At 45.1% G+C, this 24,176-nt stretch overlaps 1 protein-coding gene across 16 annotated transcripts in view; it reads left to right on the top strand.

Moving 5' to 3' along the window:
- The window catches only part of SCMH1 (Scm polycomb group protein homolog 1), a 239,405-nt gene that overhangs the window by 209,368 nt on the left and 5,861 nt on the right, over positions 1–24,176 (top strand). For 7 of the 16 annotated variants that reach the window (XM_017541788.1, XM_017541800.1, XM_017541792.2 and 4 more), the window contains 6 exons: positions 1,579–1,779; positions 4,121–4,312; positions 13,792–13,971; positions 17,200–17,265; positions 22,545–22,687; positions 22,946–24,060. In XM_017541788.1, the coding sequence (XP_017397277.1) occupies positions 1,579–1,779; positions 4,121–4,312; positions 13,792–13,971; positions 17,200–17,265; positions 22,545–22,687; positions 22,946–23,071 (908 nt within the window). In that variant the 3' untranslated portion in view covers positions 23,072–24,060. Of the gene's footprint in view, positions 1–1,578; positions 1,780–4,120; positions 4,313–13,791; positions 13,972–17,145; positions 17,266–22,544; positions 22,688–22,945; positions 24,061–24,176 lie in introns of those variants that run through there. The other 9 variants (XM_017541791.2, XM_017541798.2, XM_017541797.2 and 6 more) reach the window with 6 other exon arrangements.

Consider the following 24,176-nt stretch of genomic DNA (forward strand, 5'->3'; position numbering starts at 1 on the left):
TGTACCACAATTTGTATCTCTTCTCTTTTTGGTAGATAGTTGGATTGGTTCTAGTTTGGGGTTATTATGAATAAACTATTATGACCCTTCCTATAGCTGTCTTTTTATACACATTTGTTTTTGTTTATTTTTATTTACTTATTTATTTTTGAACTCTGGATAGTTTTTATTTTTATTACGCTTCTTACCTCTCTGGATTCCTGCATTTTTAGTTGTTTCAGTAAAAGAGTCACATTACCAGATGTGAAAATCCTATTTCTTAAAAGAAATCCTTCTTAATCCTTCTTTTATCAGTTCTACCTCACACTCACCTCCAGGCTCAGCTGCCTTGGGACCCTTTGGCTCTTTTCACATTTTTTTTTTTTTTAGACACAGGGTCTCACTCTTTCGTCTAGGCTAGAGTGCAGTGGGGCGATTACAGATCACTACAGCCTTGAACTCCTGAGCTCAAGCAATTCTCCCACCTCAGCCTCCCAAGTAGATGGGACCACAGGCACATGCCACCACATCTAGCAAATTTTTTGTAGCGATGTGGTTTCACTGTGTTGCCCAGGCTGGTCTCAAACTCCTGGCTTTAAGTGATCCTCCTGCCTCAGCCTCTCAAAGTGCTGTGATTACAGACGTGAGCCACTGCACCAACTTTTTTTTTTTTAATCCAATCTTTTTTTACTTTTTACTACATTATTTGGGCATGATGGTTGATGTAGAAGATAACAAACGGACTGTAAGGCACAAAACAGAAAGCAAGGCAAATGACCAGTGGTACAACTATTCTAAATCCAGTGACATACATACACACACACACACGTATACACACACGCATGTAGACACACACACATACATACACACACACACGCCCTTGCTAATATTTGCCCCACAGCTCCTTACACATACATGGTAAGAGGTACAAAGAATATGTGAGGCAACCAAATACAAAAAAATGGAAGTACATACAAGTGGGGAATTGTTTAGATTTTCTTTTCTTTTTTTTTTGAGTCAGAGTCTTGCTCTGTTGGCCAGGCTGGAGTGCAGTGGTACAATCTTGGCTCACTGTAACCTCCACCTCCTGGGTTCAAGCAATTCTTCAGCCCCAGCCTCCCGAGTAGCTGGGACTACAGGCATGCGCCACCATACCCAGCTAATGTTTGTATTTTTAGTAGAGATGGGATTTCACCATATTGGCCAGGCTGGTCTCAAACTCCTGACCTCATGATCCACCCGCCACAGCCTCCCAGAGTGCTGGGATTATAGGCATGAGCCACGGTACCCAGCCGAGATTCTCTTTTCAATGCACAGAAGACAAAGTGTAAACTTTGTGCCTTCGCCTTTGGTCCGGGCCACTCTTCCAGTGGGCTGTGTTCCCACAGACTTTGGTCATGCAGTTTGGGTTGGCAGCTGCAGGGCACAGCCTTTTCTTGACCCTCCACCCTCTACCTCCCACAGCATTTCACCAGATTAGCTGCTGGGAATTCTGTTAGGAACCAGAGGCCAAGGTATAAAAGATGGAATAGGACACTGTTTACTGACTTCTCTATCCCAGAGACTCTTGAAGCTTCTTTGATTCTTTGTCTCCCATAGTTTGTATCTACTTGAACAAGAATGGCAGCACAGGCCCCCACTTAGATAAGAAGAAGGTCCAGCAACTCCCTGACCATTTTGGACCAGCCCGTGCCTCTGTGGTGTTGCAGCAGGCTGTCCAGGCCTGTATCGACTGTGCTTATCACCAGAAAACTGTCTTCAGCTTCCTCAAGCAGGGCCATGGTGGTGAGGTTATCTCAGGTAAGCACGCTTTGGTTCGTATTGCCTCCCTGCCAGAAGGACCCACCTTCTCAACTGGTTGATTTCTTATAAGGGACCCTGGTTCCTACTTCATACCTGCAGGCTCTGGAAAAATGTGAAGGTATTTCATTCCTCATCTCCAACCCCCCGAGAGCCCTTCTGAGCCCTATGCATGCCTCTGCCAAGGAGAATACCTGCAGATTCTGCTTCATGGAACCTCTAAACTGATTCCTCCTACCATCTACCTGCTTGACTCTCCATACAGAAAGTATGGGAGTATGTTGCTTTAAAGGCTTCTAGAAGAAAGAATCCAGAGGGGGCTATGTTGTGGCAGTCTAGGGTTTCTCCAGACTGTCGCCCCCTCTCGCACCTGGTTTCAGGAACCACTGAAGTCTTCTCTCATTCCTTTGACTCTTTAGCTTCCTGGTCCTAAACCAGGCCCAATAGAAGAGAATTAAATCCCAGGGCAGGGTGGGAAAAGTCATTTTCTTTTTCTTTCCTTCTATGAGTTTGATTCAGTGGCACAGTGTTCTTTGCTCTCACAGAATACTCACTTTTTCTACTGTGCTCTGCTTCTGTTTCAGTTTTCCTAAATCCAAAATCCTGTTTAGCCACTAAACCTATGAAGACTTGACCTAAGACTGAAAGGCTTAACTGATGCTATTCCATAATCCCTTGCCCTTCCTCCCTAGCAGGTTGTAATAACCAGCTTCAGGAAACCCAGCTGACATGGAAGACCCCATAAATGACCAGACTGTATTATGTTAGCAAACATGTATTGAACCCTTGCTATGTGTCTAGTGATTGCCAGACACTGGCCAGGAGAAGGGGAGAATAGAAGATGATAGCTTAGGCTCCGTACCAGTGAAAAAGAAAGAATATACATAGCTAGCTATGAGAAGTGCTGTAATAGGGAAGTGTATACAGAGTGGTGTGGGAGCCCAGACTAGAGAGTAATTGGCTATGAGGAGGATGGAGCAGACAGGCAGGCAAATATTATAGAAGACTGGGAACTGGCCAGGCACGGTGGCTCATGCCTGTAATCCCAGCACTTTGGGAGGCTGAGGCGGGTGGATCACCTCAGGTCAGGAGTTCAAGACCAGCCTGGCCAACATAGCAAAACCCTGACTCTACTAAAAAAAAAAAATACAAAAAATTAGCCGGGGTGGTGGCACACACCTGTAGTCCTAGATACTCAGGAGGCCAAGGCAAGAGAATCACGTGAACCTGGGAAGCAGAGGTTGCAGTGAGCTGAGATCATGCCACTGCACTCCAGCCTGGATGACAGAGCAAGACTCTGTCTCAAAAAACAAAGAAGCAGCCTGGGAACTGCCTGGTAAATTAAGCCTTATGTCCCTTCTGAGGCCCAGGCTACTTCCTGGTCTCTTCCTTGTTTCTGTGTAGTGGTCTGGAAGAACCTGGCCTTCTTTACTGCCTCTCTTTAGCTGCTCTCACCTGTACCCCCTCTAGGGTTCTTCTTCTCCCTCAAAACTGGTTCTTGAGAATTACCTATCTCCCCAAATCCCCATATCCTTCCTTGCTGCCCTCAGAGACAGATGCACGGGTCTTGGTGTGATCTCAGTTCACTGCAGCCTCCACCTCCTGGGTTTAAGCAGTTCTTCTGCCTCAGCCTCCTGAGTATCTGGGATTATATGCCACCACACCCGCCTAATTTTTCATATTTTTAATAGAAACAGGGTTTCACCGAGAATGGTGCTGATCTCCTGACCTCGTGATCTGCCTGCCTCAGCCTCCCAAAGTGCTAAGATTACAGGCATGAGCTACTGTCCCTAGCCTGGTCTTTGCTTTTTAAGGATTATACTGATATATTTTTATAGAAAAAAGTGGCAGGTAGTAAACTTAACAGCAAGCGTGAAACAGCTCTAAATGTTGCCAAAATTCTAGTGCCCTTATATAGATCAGACATCGTGTACCCAAACCATTGCTGGCTGTGGCTATATTCTTCTCTTCTGCCCAGCTTCTCTGTTCTTGGGCAGTTCTTTTGAAAATAGTGCCCTAAATGAGATTTCCTGGGGGAGTGATGGAGCAGATAGTATTATGTTCATAGTTGTTTTCACAGGTTGAATAAAGTAATTCCAGAGCCCCGGGTGCAACAGACTTGGCCTGGCCACTCCCACATTTGCAAACCCTTTACAGTTGGAGGCAAAAATCAAAGCCCTCAAGGGAGGGAGTTAAAGGGAGGGAGGGAGGAAACGTGGGGCACTGATTCCCTTTGTGTAACCAGGTAAGCCTGAAACAAGCAGTGGGCTGGACTCCTCCTGCCCAGCGCTGTACTCCACCACCAGGCTGACGTGCTTGGCCCTGTTTACTCACTCCACAGCCGTGTTTGACCGGGAACAGCATACCCTCAACCTCCCAGCAGTCAACAGCATCACCTACGTCCTCCGCTTCCTGGAGAAACTCTGCCACAACCTTCGTAGTGACAATCTGTTTGGCAACCAGCCCTTTACACAGACTCATTTGTCCCTCACTGCCACAGAGTACAACCACAGCCACGACAGGTACCTACCAGGTAGGAGTTGGGATGGGGCCTGGGCTGAGAGGCGGGGGCAGGGCTAGCAGCAGCACCTGCAGGGGCCCAGGGCCAGCCTTCAGAACTATTGGCCTGGTACCTACTCTCCAGAGGTCTGCTTTTCTGTCCCTTACCTTTGCCATATCTGAGAATTTTCTGTCTCCTCTCATCTTTACTTTTTCTTCAGGATTTTGTTTTCTGTCTCTAGGATTACCCCTATTTTGGTCTAGATCCTTATCCCTAGATAAAAGGTGGTTCTCAATTCCCCTTCTGAGCTTCAGACTAAATGTGGAGCAACCGTGAAGTCACAGAATGTCTCCCATTGTGAACCTGGCAGCAAAGGCCTAACAAGATCTCCCTTGCCAGCAGGAAGGTTTAGTTTCAGGCTACAGATTGAGAAATTTGCTCCCTGGTGATTGGCCATCTATTCTTTCGTTTGGCACATGGCCCTAACTTCCAGCACTGCCAGTCTAGCAAGTCAATTCAAGTTCCTGCTATTTCTAACTAGGCTGGAAAATAACTTTCTTAGTTAACATACCAGACCCACAATGGGAAAGCAGATGCCACGTGGCCAGATCAGTGACTAAGTACTTCCAAGAGAGATTAAAGATTCAGTGGAGCTCTGCGTCTCTCATCTGGAACCCAGGACACAGAACAAGGGAGGGAAGGAAAGCTCAGCCTTAAACATAGCAAGGTAGGTCGTTACTGAGAGGGAGGAAAGGCCCTTAAAAAATCCCTGCAGACCGTGTCCTGAGCAGGAAACTAGAGAGGGGAGCCACCAGCATGGTCACTGTGCTGTCTGTTGATGGGAGGGAGCAAGTCTGAAAGGTGTCTTTTCCGACCTTCCTCTACACAAACAAGTCTTGTTCCCACACTGCCTTCCGTGGTGTCTTTTCATCACAGTCTTAACAGAATCATCTCTGATAAAAGCACTGCTTCTAGAAAATGTGCCCAGGGAAGTGACCGTTCACCCATTCCTCTTCCCCCTTTCCCTCACAGATATTTCTGTACCCAAATGCATATACCTTATGTGACTTGCCAGCAGGTCAAAATGATACCTGAATTAGTCTCTGTGGAGGACAGACCATCTGATCCCTGCAGCCACTTCTGTGATCCCCTGGCTGATCCTTTTCTGTGGAGGAAACTTCTCACCTAACCTGTGCTAGATTGCTTTCTTTCAGTACCAGAGTCTCTAAAAATAGAAAAAGGCACTCTGACTTACAGTTAGAATGTTGCACTGGGAGTCTGGACTGGGCATGGTAGAGCTGGTACAGACAAAGGCAAGTTGTTAAATATCTCCAGTTGGGCATTCAGGAACTCTTATTTGCATTTCAGACCTGAAAGTTAGGCCTACCTGGGATTCTGAAAGAATGGATGCGTGAATGGGGTAGCATATCCATGAGTGTAGCTGCTAGTTTAAAGAGATTTCTCAAAGAAATAGGAACTCCAAATTCTTAAATGGAATGACATCATTAAGAAGTGAAAGAAATATACTAGTGGCAGCATTCAGAGAGTGGTAGGGATGTACCTCATGGGCCTGCAGTCCCAAAGGTGGTTTGGAACCCGGGCATGACCTTTCCTGGGAATTCCTCTGATTCAGCTACTCCGTAAGAGGAAGCAAACTGTAGCCAGACTCTTCTTGCCTCACCAACTAAGAGAAACAAAGACCAAGGTATTACATTCTGCCATTGACTGCCTCCTCTCCCTTCCCTATTTTCAGACAGATTGAGCCCACTCTTTGTGTCCTCCTCTGCTCTTAAGCTATTTCTCATAGTGGGTGCTCAGCGACTTGTCTGCTCTCACTCCAGTTTCTATTTGCTTCCCTGAAATTAGCCTTTAACTATGCCCAGACAAGTCATAACCCTGCCTAAACTTCTAAACTGCCTAAACCCTGCACTTCTTAGTGTATCTTTTCTGTTTGCCTGCCTGCCTAGCTTCCTGCCTGCTTGCCTGCCTTACTGACCCTTTGCCCCACCTCTGATCTTATCATTTCCTGTGGTTTTCTGATTGCTTACCCAAAGCTCTGCCAAAGAGCTGGATCTATACAAAAGCTATCGTTTGCTTTGCCCTTTGGATCTGGTATTTATAACTCCTGCCCTTCCACCTGGCTACACACTTCTGCAAGACATCCATAGGTACCACCTCTGTTATCTGGGTGCTTACTGGACCCTCTCCCTTTCCTATAGCCTTGTCTCTACACTACCCTAACACTTATGGTCCTGGCCCAACTGACCATGCACTTCTCATATAGCAGGTAGTCTCCCAGAGCTCAGGTAGATTTCATATCCCATTAAGCTTCAAACCTAAGTTGAGACTATTACTTTTTCTCCAATGTTTTATTTTAAAAATTTCAACCCTACAGAAAAGGTACAAAAGTAGAACAGTGAGCAAACATGAACTCTTTGCCTAGGTTTACCACTTAACTTTTTGCAATATTTACTTCATCTGTTTCTCCTAAATATATATATACACACATATAAATATATGTACTTGTTGAATATTTATATATTTAAAATATGGTTTTTGTTTATTTACTGAACGATTTGAGAGTTAACTGCAGATGAGAGATTTTATCCTTAAATACTTTTGTGTGTATCTCCTAAGACTAAGGAGCATAATGGTATTATTATGATCAAGAAATTTAACATTAATAAAAACTAATGAAATTTAACATTAATAAAATACTACTAGGCCGCATGCGGTGGCTCATGCCTATAATCCCAGCCCATTGTTGATGCTGAGGTGGGCAGATCACTTGAGGTCAGGAGTTCAAGACCAGCCTGACCAACACGGTGAAGCCCTATTGCTACTAAAAATACAAAAAATTGGTGAGGTGTGGTGGTGCATGCCTATAATCCCAGCTACTCAGGAGGCTGAGGCAGGAGAATCGCTTGAACCCAGGAGGCTGAGGTTGCAGTGAGCCAAGAATGTGCCACTATACTCCAGCCTGGGTGACAGAGTGAGACTCCATCTCAAATAATAATAATAATAATAATAAATAAAATACTACTAGCTCTTACATAGTTCATATTAGAATTTCCCCCAGTTGTTACAGTAATGTCCTTTATAGCTGTTTTTTCCTAATCCAGGATCCAATTAAGGCTCATCCACTGCATTTCATTGTCCTGTCTCTTTACTTTCCTTTATCTAGAACAGTTATCCGGCTTTTTTTTTTCTATCTTTCACAACATGACATTGGCATTTTGAGTGATCCAGGCCAATTGTTTTAGTTTAGGTAATCAAATATTTACAAATACTTACTCTGTGCCAGATTCTATACTAGACTCTAGGGAGACAGAGGTGAGACAGACTCCATCCCTGCACTCAAGGAGCTAAGACAGGGAGAAATACATGAACATGTATGTGGTCAAAGCAGAGCACAGAGGTATTCTGGCCCAGCAAGGTATGATGAGCAAGGAGTACAATGAAAGAAGAAGTCAAGGGAGGATTCCTGGGGGAGGCAATGTCAGAGCAGAGTCTCTCCTTCAGAACTGTACATGTGGCTGGATCAAGTAAAAGGCTGGTGAAGACTAAGAGGCCCAGTGGGTGCAGTGGCTCAGTATTAGGCAGGAGATTGTATTGATTTCACTGGTCCCAGTGACTATTAATTTTAGCTATATTTGAAATCTACCCAGCATTAAACTCTGAGTCTACTGTTTTGGCATTTCTCAGGCTCCTGTCTGTTAGAGGAAGTGGTTCATTGCCCATGACAATGGTTCCTTGTGCCTTTCTTTCCAGTTGTCATCTAGGTCTTCTGAGTTAGTTACAAAGTAGTTCTCCTGCCAAAATCCCAAGATTCACAGTGGTTAAAGCCAAATAAAAACTGAAATATCAGGATGTGCCCTGATCCCCACATGGGTTTCCTCATAGAATTGTCAGAGTTTTAAGATTATGCAAATGCTCATAATTCATTGAAGCACACTGTCTGGCACACCTCCGCTTTTCAGGTAGACCTTCTTGGGACCACAGCTTAAACTTCAAGGTGTCAGGAAGACCTCCAAGGCTCTCCTCATCCAAAAGAGATGCCTCTGATGCTGTCTGTCTTAATATCCTTTTCTTTCCTTTGTTATAACTACAACAGTTGCTAATATTTTTAGCTACTTGTATTTTGTCATCCATCCCACCATAGTTAATGTTCCATGACGGTAGGGACAATATCGTTTTCACCATTCTCAGCATCCATCATCCTAACTGTCACATGGTAAGTATTTAATAGTATTTGTTAAATGAAAGAGGAGTAAAGGATGTGGGAAGTGGTTCAGAGAGGGATTTTTTTTTTTTAATGTTGAGAGTGACTTAAACATCCACAGGACTGTGCTATGTCTTTGGGTCCTGTGTTGGTGTTAAGAATTTTCTTAGATCAACAGCTCTAGTTCCTTGGTCACTCAGTTCACCCCCATGAAGGGGAAAGCTTGGTTATGAGCATGGAATCTTTGTGTCTTGGAGATGAGCTAGTGTCTAACCCAACACATGAGGGTGGTCATCTGATCTCTGCTTAAATACTCCTGATGACACATTCTATCTTTGGCAGTTGATTTTATTGTCAGACAGTTCTGAATGCTAAAATGCCCTCCTTTTTAAGCTGACATCTGCCTTCTTACAACTCCTACCCCCATTCTACTCTCTATATTCCAAAAGAGCAGATCTACCTCCAATCCTCCGCTTTTCCCATGACTGCCCTTAAGGTATTTCTCACCCTTGACTTTTCTCCAGACGAGCCTTCCCAGGGCCTTTCCCCCTTGCCATGATCTTGAGGTTCCTCACCACCACTCTGATCATCCTCCACTGGGAACTCTGTAATTTCTAAGGTCAGCTTTACAATGTGATACTCTGAGAAGAGCTGCTTCTCACTGAAAATAAATGCATAAGGGCTAGGTCTTTATCTATCTGTTTACCCCTGCATGTACCATACCTAGCATAGTGGCTGTCACACACACAAAGGATGCTTAACAAATGTTTGTTGGATCACAGTTGCTCCCATATCTCCAGCATATCAATAGTAAATTTTATATGGACCCTGGGAAGTTTAAGCGTTTTTTTCATCTTTATTTTATAGGTGAGCAAGAATCCCATAAAAAGGCAGCGATCATTGACTAATCAAGTTTTCCAGCCCCAGTCTCTGACAACTGGGCCAGTGGTTTCAAAGTCTGTTTTGGTTTAGCAACAGAACTCCTTTTAAAAAAAAGCGGGGGGAGGGTGGGTTTTTTTTTTTTTTTTTTTTTTTTTTTTTGTGGGGTATTTTTTTTTTTTTTTTTTTTTTTTGTGAATAAATATTAAAATCAGAGTTGTTTTTTGATGTTTTTTTTGTTTTTTGGTTTTTTTTTTTTTTTGAGACAGGGTTTGTATATATTGTTTAGGCTGGTCTCGAAATCCCGACCTCAGGTGATCAGCCCGCCTCAGCCTCCCGAAGTGCTGGGATTACAGGTGTGAGCCACCGCGCCCAGCCAAAACCAGAGTAGTTTTGAGAGAAGCTGGGATGAGGCCCATAGCCCTACTTACTTGGCCTCCCTGTGGATGGCCCACAGGGCTCTGTAGAGCACAGTTTGAAAGTATTGCAGTCTACAGGCCAGCCGTGAAGGGTCACGCCTGTAATCTCAACACTTTGAGAGACCAAGGTGGGCAGATCACTTGAGGCCAGGAGTTCAAGACCAGCCTGGCCAACATGGCTAAATCACATCTCTGCTAAAAATACAAAAAAAGAAAAAGAAAAAATCAGGCCAGGTACAGTGGATCATGTCTGTAATCCCAGCACTTTGGGAGGCCAAGGCAGCTGGATCACCCGAGGTTGGGAGTTCGAGACCAGCCTGACCAACATGGAGAAAACCCATCTCTACTAAAAATACAAAGTAGCTGGGTGTGGTGGTGCACGCCTGTAATCCCAGCTACTCGGGAGGCTGAGGCAGGAGAACTGCTTGAACCTAAGAGGTAGAGGTTGCAGTGAGCTGAGATTGCACTCTAGCCTAGGCAACAAGAGCAAAACACCGTTTCAAAAAAAAATCAGCTAGGCGTGATGGCATGTACGTGTAGTCCCACCTATTTGGGAGGCTGAGGCACAAGAATCACTTGAACCCAGGAGGTGGAGGTTGCAGTGGAGTGCAGTGAGATCATGCCACTACACTCCAGCCTGGGCGATAGAGTAAGACTCTGCCTAAAAAAAAAAAAAAAAAAAAAAAATTACAGTCTTCTGGCCTGGCACTGTCCTACCAATGACAGCCTCATCTGATCAGCCTTGTGGGGACTAGGACCTCCTAGAACTTTGGAGCATGATGCTTCATTTTTTCAGTACCTCTCATTAGGATAAGGTTTCATGACTTGCCATCAGTCCAGATTTTCAGACCCTTCAACTAAGAATCTACATCTTAGTATTCTTAGCATTGCTGAGAGGAAGAGACATTCAGTGGTTTGCATCAGCACCTAGTGAGCCCCCGGCTTTGGTATCATAATTATTCTTCACATCTGTTAGCTCATGTGAGGCAGACAATACTATCCCCAGTCTTAGCTGAATAAAATGAGAACTAGAAGGGTGAGGTTATCCTGCTGATAAGTGCATAAACGGGATGAAATCTTTTTCTTGAACTATCACGGACAGCTTAGATTTACCACTTCAACTCTGAATAAAATACAGAATAACAATTTTTCACATTATAAAGTTCATCCCATTCCGTTTTCTTATTTCATGTTCTCAGCATGATAGGGGATGATTTTTCTCCATTTTACACATGAAGAAACTGGTGCTCAGAGAAGACAAGCTACTTGTCTAGGATTACATTCCTAGTGAAAGGCAGAAGTCCAGGTGTAGAACCCAGGTCTCCTACTTCCTGGACTGGGTTCCTGTTCATGTCTCAAAGTGGGATCCTGTGCATCATTTTTCCTGGAAAATAGGAATCAGAACCCTCATCTGCAAAAAGGAGGTGGGATATGGTTTAGGTATTATGGACCCTCAAAGACTTATGTTTTCAGAACCACTTCTAGGAAAGGGCTTCAACAGTTAGCCTCTTCGATAGAAGGGTGAACAGCTATCTAACCCTAGATTTGACTTTGAGCCCATAGTTGCCAGGCAATTTTAGGTAACTATGAGAAAGCAGTCCCAAAATCCTAAACCATCTTAACATTGAGGTCTTACTTTGTGCCAAACAATGTACTCAAATTTAGTGTTCTTCAGAGGCTCCGAATGAATCCCAAGCATTATCTAAACACGTGATGTCTATAAAAAATGATAAAGGACAGTGTTATACTCCAGTACTCAATACACCCTCCACAAGCAGAGAATTCTGGGGCCTGGGCTGAGGAACTGATTTGGTTTGGGTAGAACCCAATCATGAGAGGGAGTCTGCTTTGGGTTCTGTGTAGAGTGATTGGGTGCTGCCGCCTGGTGTTGGGCCATGGACTGGGTATAGAAACATCAGGGTAAGATTCCCTTTACAGAAAAGATAAACACCAGCCACCTGTCTTTCGGTTATATATCAAGAAGGCCTGAAAAGTAGGATTTTTCTGGATTGGTTTTATCAGTTTTGTCCCATCAGGAAGTACCTTGTCAGTAAGGGACTGCCTTTTAAAGTTCATTTGATACTGGACAATGTTCCTGGGCACCCAGAACCTGAATTCAACATGGTAGGCATCAAAATGGTCTAATTGCCCCCAAACACAATGTCTCTAATTCAGTCCCTAGATCAGGGTTCATAAAGACCTTAAAGGCTTATTATACACAGTGCTCTATGGAAGGATTGTCAGTGCTATGGAAGAGAACCCTTAAAGACAGAGCATCATCTAGTCTATCTGGAAGGAACACCATTGGAGATGACATTGTTATTACAGAAAATGCCATGAAAGCCATCAAGTCTGAAACAATGCATTTATGCTGGAGAAAACTGTGTCCAGATGCTGAGCATGACTTTATAGGATTTATGATAGAGCCAATCAAACAAATCATAAAAGAGATTGTGGATATGGCAGAAAGGTGGGAGGCAGACGTGGTTTCCAGATGTGGATCTTGGAGGAATTCAAGAGCTCATAGACACCAAACCAGAGGAATCAACAGACGATGACTTGATGAAGATGAGTGCTTCCAAACCAGTGCCAGATGATGAGAAAGAAGGGATAGATAAAACAGTGCAGTGCCAGAAAACAAATTGACATTAGACAACCTGGCAGAAGTGTTCTGATTATTCAAGACTGTGTTTGGTTTCTTGTATGATATGGACCATCTATGATATGGGCACTGAAACTAAAGCAAATGGCAGAAGGATTGGTACCATACAGAATTACTTTTTGAGAAATGAAAAAGCAAAAAGTCAGACAGAAATTATGACCTATTGCTGGGCGTGGTGGCTCACACCTGTAATCCAAGCACTTTGGAGGCCAAGGCAGGCGGATCACCTGAGGTCGGGAGTTCAAGACCAGCCTGACCAACATGGTGAAACCCTGTCTTTAAAAAAAATTTTTTTTTTATTTTTTTAAAGAAATTATGACCTATTTCCATAAAGTTACACCAAGTGTGCCTACCTCTCCTGCCTCCCCTTCCACCTCCTTCACCTCTTCTACCTCCTTCACCTCTTCCACCTCTGCCACCCCTAAGACAGCAAGACCAATCCTTCCTCTTCTTCCTCCTGCCCAGCCTACATGAAAATGATCCACTTCCACCAAATGAATAGTAAATATATGTCCTCTTCCTTATGATTTTCTTAATAACATTTTCCTGTATCTTATTTTATTATAAAAATACAGTGCATAATACATATAACACATACAAAAAAAATTCACCTTAAAAAAATTTCCTTTACAAGTAAAGGCTTTCATAGCCATTCTTTTCTGATATTCACAAGCTCTTTGGAAGAAAGGGGCTTCCCATGTTGTAGATGAGGAGACTAAAGTTCCCAGAGAAGCAGTCTGCTGAGTGGCAGAACCAAATTCTACCCCTGATTCTGATCCCCATGCCCAAGCTCAGCACTCATCAACCCCAGCTTCGTTGAAGTGTTTCTGTAAAATTGGGAAAATACAAAATGAGAGATGATACATGGGAGCAGATCCTTTGCAAACAAGCCTTTAACAAAGCATCAAGAAGCATTTCTGACGTGTCCTGCTGGTTGAACAGAGGGTCACCTTTTAAAGTACTCTCATCTAAGCAAATATATCCCGGTTCTAGGATCTTGTGTCTCAGGCAGTTTCTTCCATCTTAGAATAGCTCAATTTGTTTAAGATTTTCCTTATCCAGAAAAAGCATAGGGCATCTAGACCAGAAGAAGCCTCAAAGACCCTCTCGTCCAACAAAGAATTTCTAAAGAGGCTGAAGTCCGGAGAGTGGCATTGAGCTTGACTAAGGTCCCCTAATGAGAGCCACAACCCTGACTGGTACACAGGCCTCCTGAGTCCCTGCCCAGGGCTTTCTCTTTTGCTGATGCTTGCTCCACTCAAACAGGTACCTGGGATCCAGCACTCTGGCAGTCCTTCTAAGCTCTAACTCTGGTTTTACTGTTTTTCAGGTGAAACCTTTATCCTGGGGAATAGTCTGTCCCGGTCCTTGGAACCACACTCAGATTCAATGGACTCTGCCTCGAATACCACCAACCTTGTCAGCACCTCCCAAAGGCACTGGCCCTTGCTTCCATCCTGTGGCCTCCCAACTAGCACTGCCTCAGCTGTGCGCAGGCTATGCTCCAGGGGTAAGCTTACTAGAATCCTGGCCCTCCTTCCCTCCCTCACTTTTTCCTTCACTTCCTTCCTGAGATCTGGGAGGCCAGAGAGGACCTAGCTCTGTTGCCCTCTGCCTGGTGGTGGGACTAGGGGCTGGACTTACTTTTGTGCCTGGCCTTACACCTGGGTAGGGTAATTGGAGCTCCAAGATTGGCTTGAGTATAACAGAAACTAAGAGCCAAAGACCTAGACCCAAAAGGGTCAGGGAAGGATTCATTCATTCATTCATCCATTAACTATTTATTTGAACTCCATCTGTATTTGGCATGGGGAAACAAAAATCAGTCACTTTTTGTCTTCGAGGTACTGTGGGGAGACAGATACTTATTTATAAAACAGTGTCTTGAGTGCAGTGACAGAGATATGCTGTGGGTAGTATGAAAATTGCAAGAAGGAATACCTAACCCAAGCTTGGTGTTCAAGGGACATTTTCTTAAGGAAGTGATGCCTTGCCTAAGACTGTATAAATGGTCATATCAGGGCTGGTAGAGGAGGGAGAGCTTTTCAGGAAGTGGCGGGGAGGGGGCCAACAGGAATAAGGACAAAAGAATAAGAAATAGCACTGATTACACCAGGAACTGCTTGCAGTTTGGAATTGCTCAACCACAAAATGTAATACTGACACTCAAAGAGAAAAGCCTGGAAAGGTCAAGGCACATATCATAGAAGATCTTAAGTGGGCTTTTAATTAGAGGCAAAACACGTTTGTGTTTTGAATAGATTATTGATTACTTTGTTGAGCGTGGATTTGAGGACGGACAAGACTAAGAAACTTAAACAAGTTAGGAGATTACTCAAGAGGGCCAGGTCCGAAGTGACACAGGCCTGGGTTACGGCAGAGACCGAGGTTTAGAGAAGAGAGAGTGGATTTGAAAACTGTTCACAAGGTAAATTTCATCAGATTTGAGGATTGTGAGGAAGAAGGGAGTGAGGAATGTCTCCCAGGTTTCTCGATGTGGCCGTATAGATGGTGGTGCCATTAACAGAGAGGGAACCCACCATAGAAGAGAAGGAAGGTTGGGGAGCCCATGGTCATGTAGATGTTATCTAACAGGCAGTGACTATCAGATCCAGTCCTCAGGGAAGAGTGCTGGGCTGATGTTATTTAGGAGTCACCAGCATATAAACAGCAGTTGAAATTTTAGGGCGAATGATACTCACTTCTCAGAAGTATTGTAGTGAATGAATATAACAGTTAACCAAAGATGAAGTCCTGGGAACCAATAAAGCTTAGTAGGTGATAACAGGAAAGGGAGCCCACCAAGGAGAAAGGAGTATTCAAAGTGAGGGAAAATTTAGAAAATTCAAAGTGAGAAGAATTTGATATTGTGGTGGCCAGGAGTCCAGAGAGTATTTGAAGGAGAGCACACCATAACAGATTTCTGGCAAAAAAGGGACTGAGAAACATCTATTGGATTCCACCATTAGTGAGTAATTGGTGATCTTAGAGTAGCCTTGGTGCTGTAGTGGAGGGGTGAAGGCAGGTTGCACTGAGTAGGATATCAAGGGGACTTTAATGAGAAAAAAAGCTGGTGATGAGTAGGACTATAAGTCAAAGAAGATCTTTTAGAATGGGAGCCCTCCAAGCATGTATATCAGCAAACAACTTGCACCTTCCAAAAAGCGGCAATTAAGAATATAGCAAAGAGGGAAAGTAAGGCCTTAGGAGTAGTAGGATCAATGGCATAGGCAGAGGAATTGGACTTAAGCCAAAAGGAGGCACACTTTCTCTGAGAGAGGAGGGAAGATTGAGTGTGTCTATCAGTGAATAGAGAAAGGGCTGATCAGGGAAGGGGTTAGGAGAGCTGAGAGACTGGATTAGTCTGTTTTTTTTTTGAGGGGGGAGAGGGGTTTGAGATGTAGTCTTGCTCTGTCCCCTCAGCGTCCCTAGTAGCTGGGACTACAGGTACAAGCCACCATGCCCGGCTAATTTTTTATAGTTTTAGTAAAGACGGGGTTTCACCGTGTTAGCCAAGATGATCTCAATCTCCTGACCTCATGATCTGCCCGCCTCAGCCTCCCAAAGTGCTGGTATTACACGCACGAGCCACCATGCCCGGTCAAGACTGGACTAATCTTAAAGAAGATGGAGAAAAATGGACCAAAGAAAAGGGCATGATGATTTGTAGGAAACATCAGGACCCAGCTATGCTGGGAGACCAGTTGGCCGGTTTGCAAAAGCTATGGTTTTCTTCTGTGGTTCTTAGGAACCTAATAGATACAGGATGAGAAAAGACAGCTTGACAATTAAGCGGGGTTTTGCTGAGCTAGTAGAACAAGAGCTGAGAGAAAGAGATTAGTAAAGAAATTAGTAATCAGGAAGAGCAGTTTGAATCATCACCCGCTAGATGTGGGATGGCAGGGTGGGAAGGATGCAAGGCTAAATTAGGATAGGGAAAATGGAAAGTTTGACATGCCAAAGAACTTTGTGATATAATGGTTAGAGTGGACATAACTCCCGAGAGAGCTAGAAAGATGCAAGGCTGGGGTCAGAGAATGGGATGCTTAAAATTCTTAAGTGGATTTGTTCCAAGGGCTTGCAAGGACCAAGCAGTAGCACCAGCAGTAGGTATTTGGAGTAGAGTGGAGGCGAGAGTCACTGGAGGCATGGTAGCTGAATGGATTGCCTACAAGGATTAGGGCAGGAGTTGGGGTGGAACAGTGGGTAGTGAGCTAAGTAAGAGAAGTCTTAATTTACCAAGGGGTAGCAACCCAGATATCTATGAATAACAGTGAGAAGGAAGAGCTGATGATTGGGTACATGTTTGGCCTCCAAATAACGTGAGCTTCCATAGGAGGATGGTCTAGAAGCAGCAGTGGGGAGCCAGGAGAATGTCACTTCCACACCCTGATTCCGGCCTCCAGCCCAGGGACGTATGAGTGAGGTGTGAAAGTACAGGAAGACTCCATTAGCAAAGCCTGCAATGAAAAAAGTCACCTCAGCAGAGAGAGCTTTCAGGAAGGCTGAGTTGTGGGAAGAAGCCTATGGTGCCCCTACCCCTACCCTAAACCCAGCAAGGCAGCAAAATGGGATCTAAAGGGATCTCAGGTAGAGGCAGAGCTGGGCATTGATTCTAGCCTCAGCTGCCTTGCCTGGAGATTTGGGTCAGTCGTCTTACCTCTCAGGTCTTCCTCATATGCAGAATGCTCCTCATGTGCAAACTGGAGATGGTGACACCAACCTGGTCTTTCCACAGGAGTGTTAAAAGGATCAAATGAAAGAAGGGATATGGAATCATTTTGGAAACTAAATCGTTCCCCAGGTATGAGGGGAGTTACTGTTATTTTTATCTTCCCCAAGGCCCTGTTTCTGAGAAGAGTACTTTGTGATACACTGCCCTCCTGGCACTGGCCTCAAATGGTACTGTTGTCCCCTAGGCATCTCCACCCTTCCTTGGAGACACACTATGAGTCTGTCTGCCAGATCATTGCATAAATCTCTTTACGGCCTGATAGTCTTCATAACGCTATGAAAAGATTCATTTGGCTAGCCCTAGAATTGTTTGTCTTAAAGAATTTGGATGTTGAGTCTGTTTCCTCTCTTACTGCATTAACCATGATGATTAGGCATGAGCTTGTTAGTTGGCCTCTTGTGGATGTGCCTCACCTGGCTTACTCATGCTCAGACTGAGACAACCAGCCCTCCTTGAAGAGTAAGTGTCAGCCATACACATTGAGGGGCGGTAGGTAGAGCTTTGCCATAGGCTGTCTGCAGAGGGAATAGGAAAAGACAGGGCAAGTCCTTCCCGTCTCTTTTCACTGAGCCCCTCCTCTCTGAACTAAGATAGTATGATGCCTCCTTCAAAGGCTATTTTAAAGGTCAAATGAGTTGACAAAGGTGGGAGTTCTTTTAATTTATAGAATATTGTTCATATATCAGGTCACTTTTTACCACTACCACCCTGGTAGTTCATGCCACAGTGTTCTCTTGCCTGGATTATCATAATGGCCTCCTCTTTTTCTTTTTTTTTTAAACAGTGTCTCTCACTCTGTCACCCAGGCTGGAGTCCAGTGCCTCAATCATGGCTCACTGCAGCCTCAACTTCCTGGGCTTAAACGATCTTCCTCTCAAGCTACCTTCTGAGTAGCTGAGACTACAGGGGCACATCATCACACCCAGCTAGTTTTTTACAGAGATACCAAGTTTGGCCATGTTGCCTAGGCTGGTCTCAAACTCCTGGGCTCAAGCAATCTGCCCACCTCAGCCTCCCAAAGTACTGGGATTACAGGCATGAGCCATTGCATCTGCCCTAATAGCCTGCTTCTTAACTGGTCTCCCTTGCTTCTACCCATGTGCCCTGAAGTCTGTTATTAACATAAACAATGAGAGTGATCCTGCTCATTGCAAGTTGGTTCATGTAACTCCTGTGCTCAAAACCTACCTGTTTCACTCAGAAAAGCCAGTGGTTTTCTGTGGCATACAGGGTCCTCTGTTATCTTCATTGCCACTTCCCTCCTCTTCTTCAGTACACCCATCCATGCCTCTCAGTGTTATTTCGTACCACTTTCTCCCTCGTTCGCTTTGTTCTGACACATTGGCCTTCCTGCTAAATCCTACATGTGCTATTTGTTCTTCTGCCTCAAGGTCTTTGCTCAGATTTCACCATTTCAGAATGTCTCTCCTAACCACCATATAAATTAACAACTTCCTACCACCTGCCCCCATGGAGTTTATATTCTAATGGAATAGGCTGACAGACAAGCATATAAATATACAGTATTATATATGTGGATCATCTTAGTCCATTAGAGCTGCTCTAACAAAGTACCATGAACTGGGCAGCTTATAAACAACAATTTAGTTCTCACAGTCTTGGAAACTGGGAAGTCCATTATCAAGGCACTAGCAGATTTGGTGTCTGATGAGGACCTACTTCCTGGTTCACAATCAGCCACCTTCTCACTGTAACCTCGCACAGCCGAAGGGGCGAGGGAGCTCTCTGCAGCCTGTTCTGATGAGAGTACTAAACTCATTCATGAGGGCTCTGCCCAAATGTCCCACCTCCGAATATATATCACCATGTCGGGTGGGGAGGGGTAGGATTTCAACATAGAATTTAGGGGGATGCATATTCAGTCAATAGCATACATTTGTATATACTATCATATATATGTGTATATAATATCATGTATGTATGTATGTATATGTGATACCTAGCCTCTGATTAGAGGAATCAGCTAATGGTCCAAGAAGGACACATCCTTGCATATACACTCTCTCCCCATATTTTCTCTCTGTTATCTAGTCTCTCACTTGGTTCTTCTCTTAGCATCACAGTGTTTTTTGTTTGTTTGTTTGTTTGTTTATGATGGAGACTCGCTCTGTTGCCCAGGCTTAAGTACAATGATACAATCTCAACTCACTGCAGCCTCCACTTCCTGGGTTCAAGCAATTCTCCTGCCTCAGCCTCCCGAGTAGTTGGGATTACAGGCGCCCGCCACCACGCCCAGCTCATTTTTGTATTTTTAGTAGAGACAGAGTTTCACCATGTTGGCCAGGCTGGTCTTGAACTCATGACCTCATGATCCACCCACCTCAGCCTCCAAAGTGCTGGGATTACAGGTGTGAGCCACCGTGCCCAGCCCACAGTGGACTTTTAAGACAGGGAGAAGTGACTGGTTCATAAAGCCCCCTCCAACTTTCCATCTACTCATACCTCCAAAAAGCCATAGCGATTTCTGTGACTAAGCAGCCCCTATTGGATCTAACATACTTTTCCCCTGGTCTGGTCAATGCCCGACTATAAGCTTGAAAAGATGATATGCTAGAATCTTTTCTCCAAAAGGCAGGGGCTGGGCTGGGCTGGGTCAGGCCAGGCGAAGTATACTTTGACTTTGTAGACCTAGGACACAGAATGAAGGAAAATGGGAGGAGATTCTTCACCTTTGCAGAAGAGAGTTAAATATTTGGCCCTTCTACTTTAACAGATATGTGGGAGGGTTGGGAGGTTGTTTGTTTATTATTTGTTTGTTTTTGAAACAGGGTCTTACTCTGTCACCCAAACTGGAATGCAGTGGCATGATCATAGTTCACTGTTAACCTTGAACTCCTGGGATCAAGCCATTCTCCCACCTCAGCCTCCAGAGTAGCTGGGACTAGGTGCACACCACGATACCCAGCTGATTTTTTTACTTGTTTTGTAGAGACAGGGTCTCGCAATATTGCCCAGGCTGGCTCAAACTCCTGGCCTTAAGCGATCCTCCTGCCTTGGCCACGCAAAATGCTGGGATTACAGGTGTGAGCCACTGCACCTAGTGTACAGGTATGTGTTAGCTCTGCCACTTGGTAGTTTGTGACAAGGCACCTCTGGATGTTGTAGATACAGACCATGAGCAAGGCAAGGACCCTGCCTCAGTAGAGACATAGTCTAGTTGGAGAGAAAGAAAAATATACAAGTAACTGTTATCTGTGATCAATCACTTACCTAACAGACGTGTTTGAACAGTTACTGTGGCAGACCAGGCACTCCTTTTACATGTCAGCAATGTATCAGGGAACAAGAGAGAGCTTACATTGTATAGGGAGAAGACAGATGAAAAACATGAAATTATTGAGTCCATGAAATTATTTTAGGTAACAATATGTACTGTGGGGAAAGGAAAAAAAAAAAAAACTAGGGTAATTGGATTGAAAAGAACTGTGTGGGGAATTGAGTAGTTATACTAGAAGATCAGGGAAGGCCTCTCTACAGAATCAATATTTGAGGTAAGACCCAAATGATGTGAAGGAGTCAGGCATGAAAAGGTTTTAGAAAAGAGCATTCCAGAGACAGGAAATTGCATATCAAAGGATAAATGCTTGACTTATTCAAGAAGCAGAAAGAAGGCTGGTGAGTTTGAGGCACAGCAAGTCAGGGGTAAGTTGCGAGCAGGGGTTGTAGAGTGAAATGAGGCCAAAGGTAGGAAGGCTCAGCTGATGGAGTACCTCGTAGACCCTGGAAAGCACAGGAAGGAGTTCACATTTCACTTCACGTGCAAAGGAAGGCCACTGCATTGAGTTTTTAGAGGGGGTTAACGTGGTTCAATTACTGCTGTCTTTTTTTGTTGGTTTGTTTTGTTTTGTTCTGAGACAGGGTCTGGCTCTGTTGCCCAGGCTGGACTTCAGTGGTGCTGTCACAGCTCACTGCAGCCTGGAACTCCTGGGCTCAAACGATCCTCCTGTGTCAGCCTTCTGAGTAGCTAGGACTACAAGGATGTGCCACCACACCAGCTAATTTTTAAAAAAATTTTTTGTAGCGATGGAGATCTTGCTTTGTTGCCCAAGCTGGTCTTGAACTCTTGGGCTCAAGCAGCCTCCCACTTCAGCATCCCAAAGTGCTGGGATTATAGGCATGAGCCACATGCCCAGCCTAATTATTGCTTTTTAAAGGTTCCTTTACTGCTTCATGAAGAATAGAGATTGTTAGCATGGTGTGATGAGGGAAATGAGTACTGAATGATCTGTAACCAAGAATATACTAAATTCTTTGTGAGACCATTTATTTTAGGATTGGACCAGAAAAGTTTCATAAAGGAACTGATTCTTGAAGCCAAGACCTGCTTTTGGTTAAGTTGGAGCTTGCCCAAAGAAAATTAAAAATTGAAGGGAGAGAAAGCAGAGAGAATAAAACATATAAAAGATCTCTGACAGATGATAGTCAAAATACAGAGATCCCAAATCCCACATGGGAAACAGGAGGAGTTATATCTGAGTCAAAATTGAGATGAAAGCTCCAAGCAGAGCACTAAATTAACACTGAGATTCCTGGCAGCCAAAGCAAAAACTGTTTTCTGGCTAGGCGCGGTGGCTCATGCCTGTAATCTCAGCTTTGGGAAGCCAAGGTGAGCAGATCACTCGAGGTCAGGAGTTTGGGACCATCCTGGCCAACGTGGTAAAACCCTGTCTCTACTAAATAGAAAAATTCATGCATGCCTATAATCCCAGCTACTCAGTAGGCTGAGGCAGGACAATCACTTGAACCTGGGAGGCAGAAATTGCAGTGAGCTGAGATTGTGCCACTTTGCACTCCAGCCCCTGGGTGACAGAGCAGGACCACATCTAAAAAAAAACAAAACTGTTTTCTGCCTTAGTGTTTATCAGGCTATAATGAGGTCACCTATTCTCCAGGTCTTGGAAAAGAATCCAGGGCATTTTTTGCCAACGTGCCAAGGATTTGTCTTAATCTTACCTGGCTACCAGTGTCTCTAGAAATGGTACCCCAGAGCCAAGGCAAAAACAGCCCCACTCACCAGGCCCCCCACAATGCCCAAATAGTCCCCTTACCATGTTGGTACCACTGTCTCAGGTTTGGGCTGAATCATAGCTTCCATGCAAAATTTCTTCTGGCCATTTCCAAAAATCAGATCTACCCTTTAAAAACAAAGATTTGATTTTCCCTTTGTGAGGCAATGCTTCCCTCCCTCGGCTAGCTCCAGTTCCTCGGCTCATAGTCTAGCACTGCTGTGAGCATCACCTAGAAGGCCACTGAGATGTGCCAAGGAGAGGGTGGGGACTTACAAACTAGTCTCCGCCCATTATGATGGGTGCCCTCCTGTCCTGCAGGGTCGGACCGATACCTGGAGAGCCGGGATGCCTCTCGACTGAGTGGCCGGGACCCCTCCTCATGGACAGTTGAGGACGTGATGCAGTTTGTCCGGGAAGCTGATCCTCAGCTTGGACCCCATGCTGACCTCTTTCGCAAACACGTAGGTGCCCCTGCCTGACCTCTCATTAGGAACATGTGTGGAGAGCCTCACCTGGCGGGGCAGTAGGAGATGTTTGGGGAGGAGGGATGCTTAGAGACAAAGGGTGAGGAGAATAGGCTTCAGCATCACAGCAGATGAACTGGACCCCATGTGGCTGGCACTTCCCAGGATGGCCTGTAATCAGAACCTGGGGTGGTCAGACCAACCAGGACTCTGATGGCACCTCCCCTCCACTTCTGCCCACCTCCCACCCCCCAGGAGATCGATGGCAAGGCCCTGCTGCTGCTGCGCAGTGACATGATGATGAAGTACATGGGCCTGAAGCTGGGGCCTGCGCTCAAGCTCTCCTACCACATTGACCGGCTGAAACAGGGCAAGTTCTGAACCAGGAGAGGCAGCCTAGACAACCAAGGGGTCAGCAGGTGGGGGCAGTCTTCTAGGAATGAGGGGTATCAGCCCACCCCAGGCACTTCATTGGGGTTCCAGTGCACCTCAGGACTCCAAGAGGCTGTGTGGAGCCACCACTGCTAGCCGCAGCTGCCGTGATATGTCCTTCCATGAAGGACCAAAGTGTGGGGTCCAGGGCTGGTGCTGCTCTTCCCTCCCCTCAGCTCTGCCGGGGCTCCGAGGTCCCCTCTATTTATTTCTCAAGCCTGGCTGGCCTGTCACCAGTTTAGACTGAATGCCTTCCAAGTGATGGAGAAAAAGGCCAGCTCTGCCCTGGTCTTGGTATGGCACCCCATCGCCCCACAGCTCCTACCTTCTCACCAGATTCCCCTGAATCCAAACTCATGGTGCAAACCTCTGCCTTTTTTAAAAAAAGATCTTATTAATTTATTGTTTCTGGCACTTGGGCAAACCCTTTAGTTATTACTCCTCCCACTCTAGACACTGGGTTTCAGGAGGAGGGAGACTGCCCTGCCCTGGTCCCAGAGAGGCTGTCTCCAGATAGGTGTGGCCCCTCTTCAGAGGATACTATGCTAGGGCATTTTCTCTTTGAAGTAGAAAGACCCATAAGGCCTTGACCACATCACTCCGTATGGGAAGAAGGGTCCCTGTCCTCTTCTCTTCTCTTCATGGGGCCCTTTTGCAGCCCCAGGCCTCATCTGTGGGAAGAGAGTCCCTGCCCATACTGCCCCCACCACAGCTCTTTGCCCTGGCCAGAACTGCAGTCGAAGATCAGGCTGGATGATCTTAGGCCAAGAAGGCCCTAAGGTGGATGGGAGGGCAGGTTTTCCAGGCTGGAGACAGTTCCACTCACTCTGCTGTCCATATGCTTCCTTGTAAGCGAGTCAGCAGCACAGCTACTCACGCTGCCATCTGGACTTATTTTATGTCAATCTGTTTATAAATAAAAACCAATATACATACCAGTGTCTTTTTAATCAATTAACAGCCAGATCACTATGCATTCATTGGACCAGTCATTCCCCTTCTCTTGGTCTTAGTTTGCTCACATATAAAACGAGGTCAGGCTCATGCCTGTAAT

The sequence above is a fragment of the Cebus imitator genome, unplaced genomic scaffold, assembly GCF_001604975.1.
Source record: "Cebus imitator isolate Cc_AM_T3 unplaced genomic scaffold, Cebus_imitator-1.0 Scaffold136, whole genome shotgun sequence".
Classification (NCBI taxonomy): Eukaryota; Metazoa; Chordata; class Mammalia; order Primates; family Cebidae; genus Cebus; species Cebus imitator.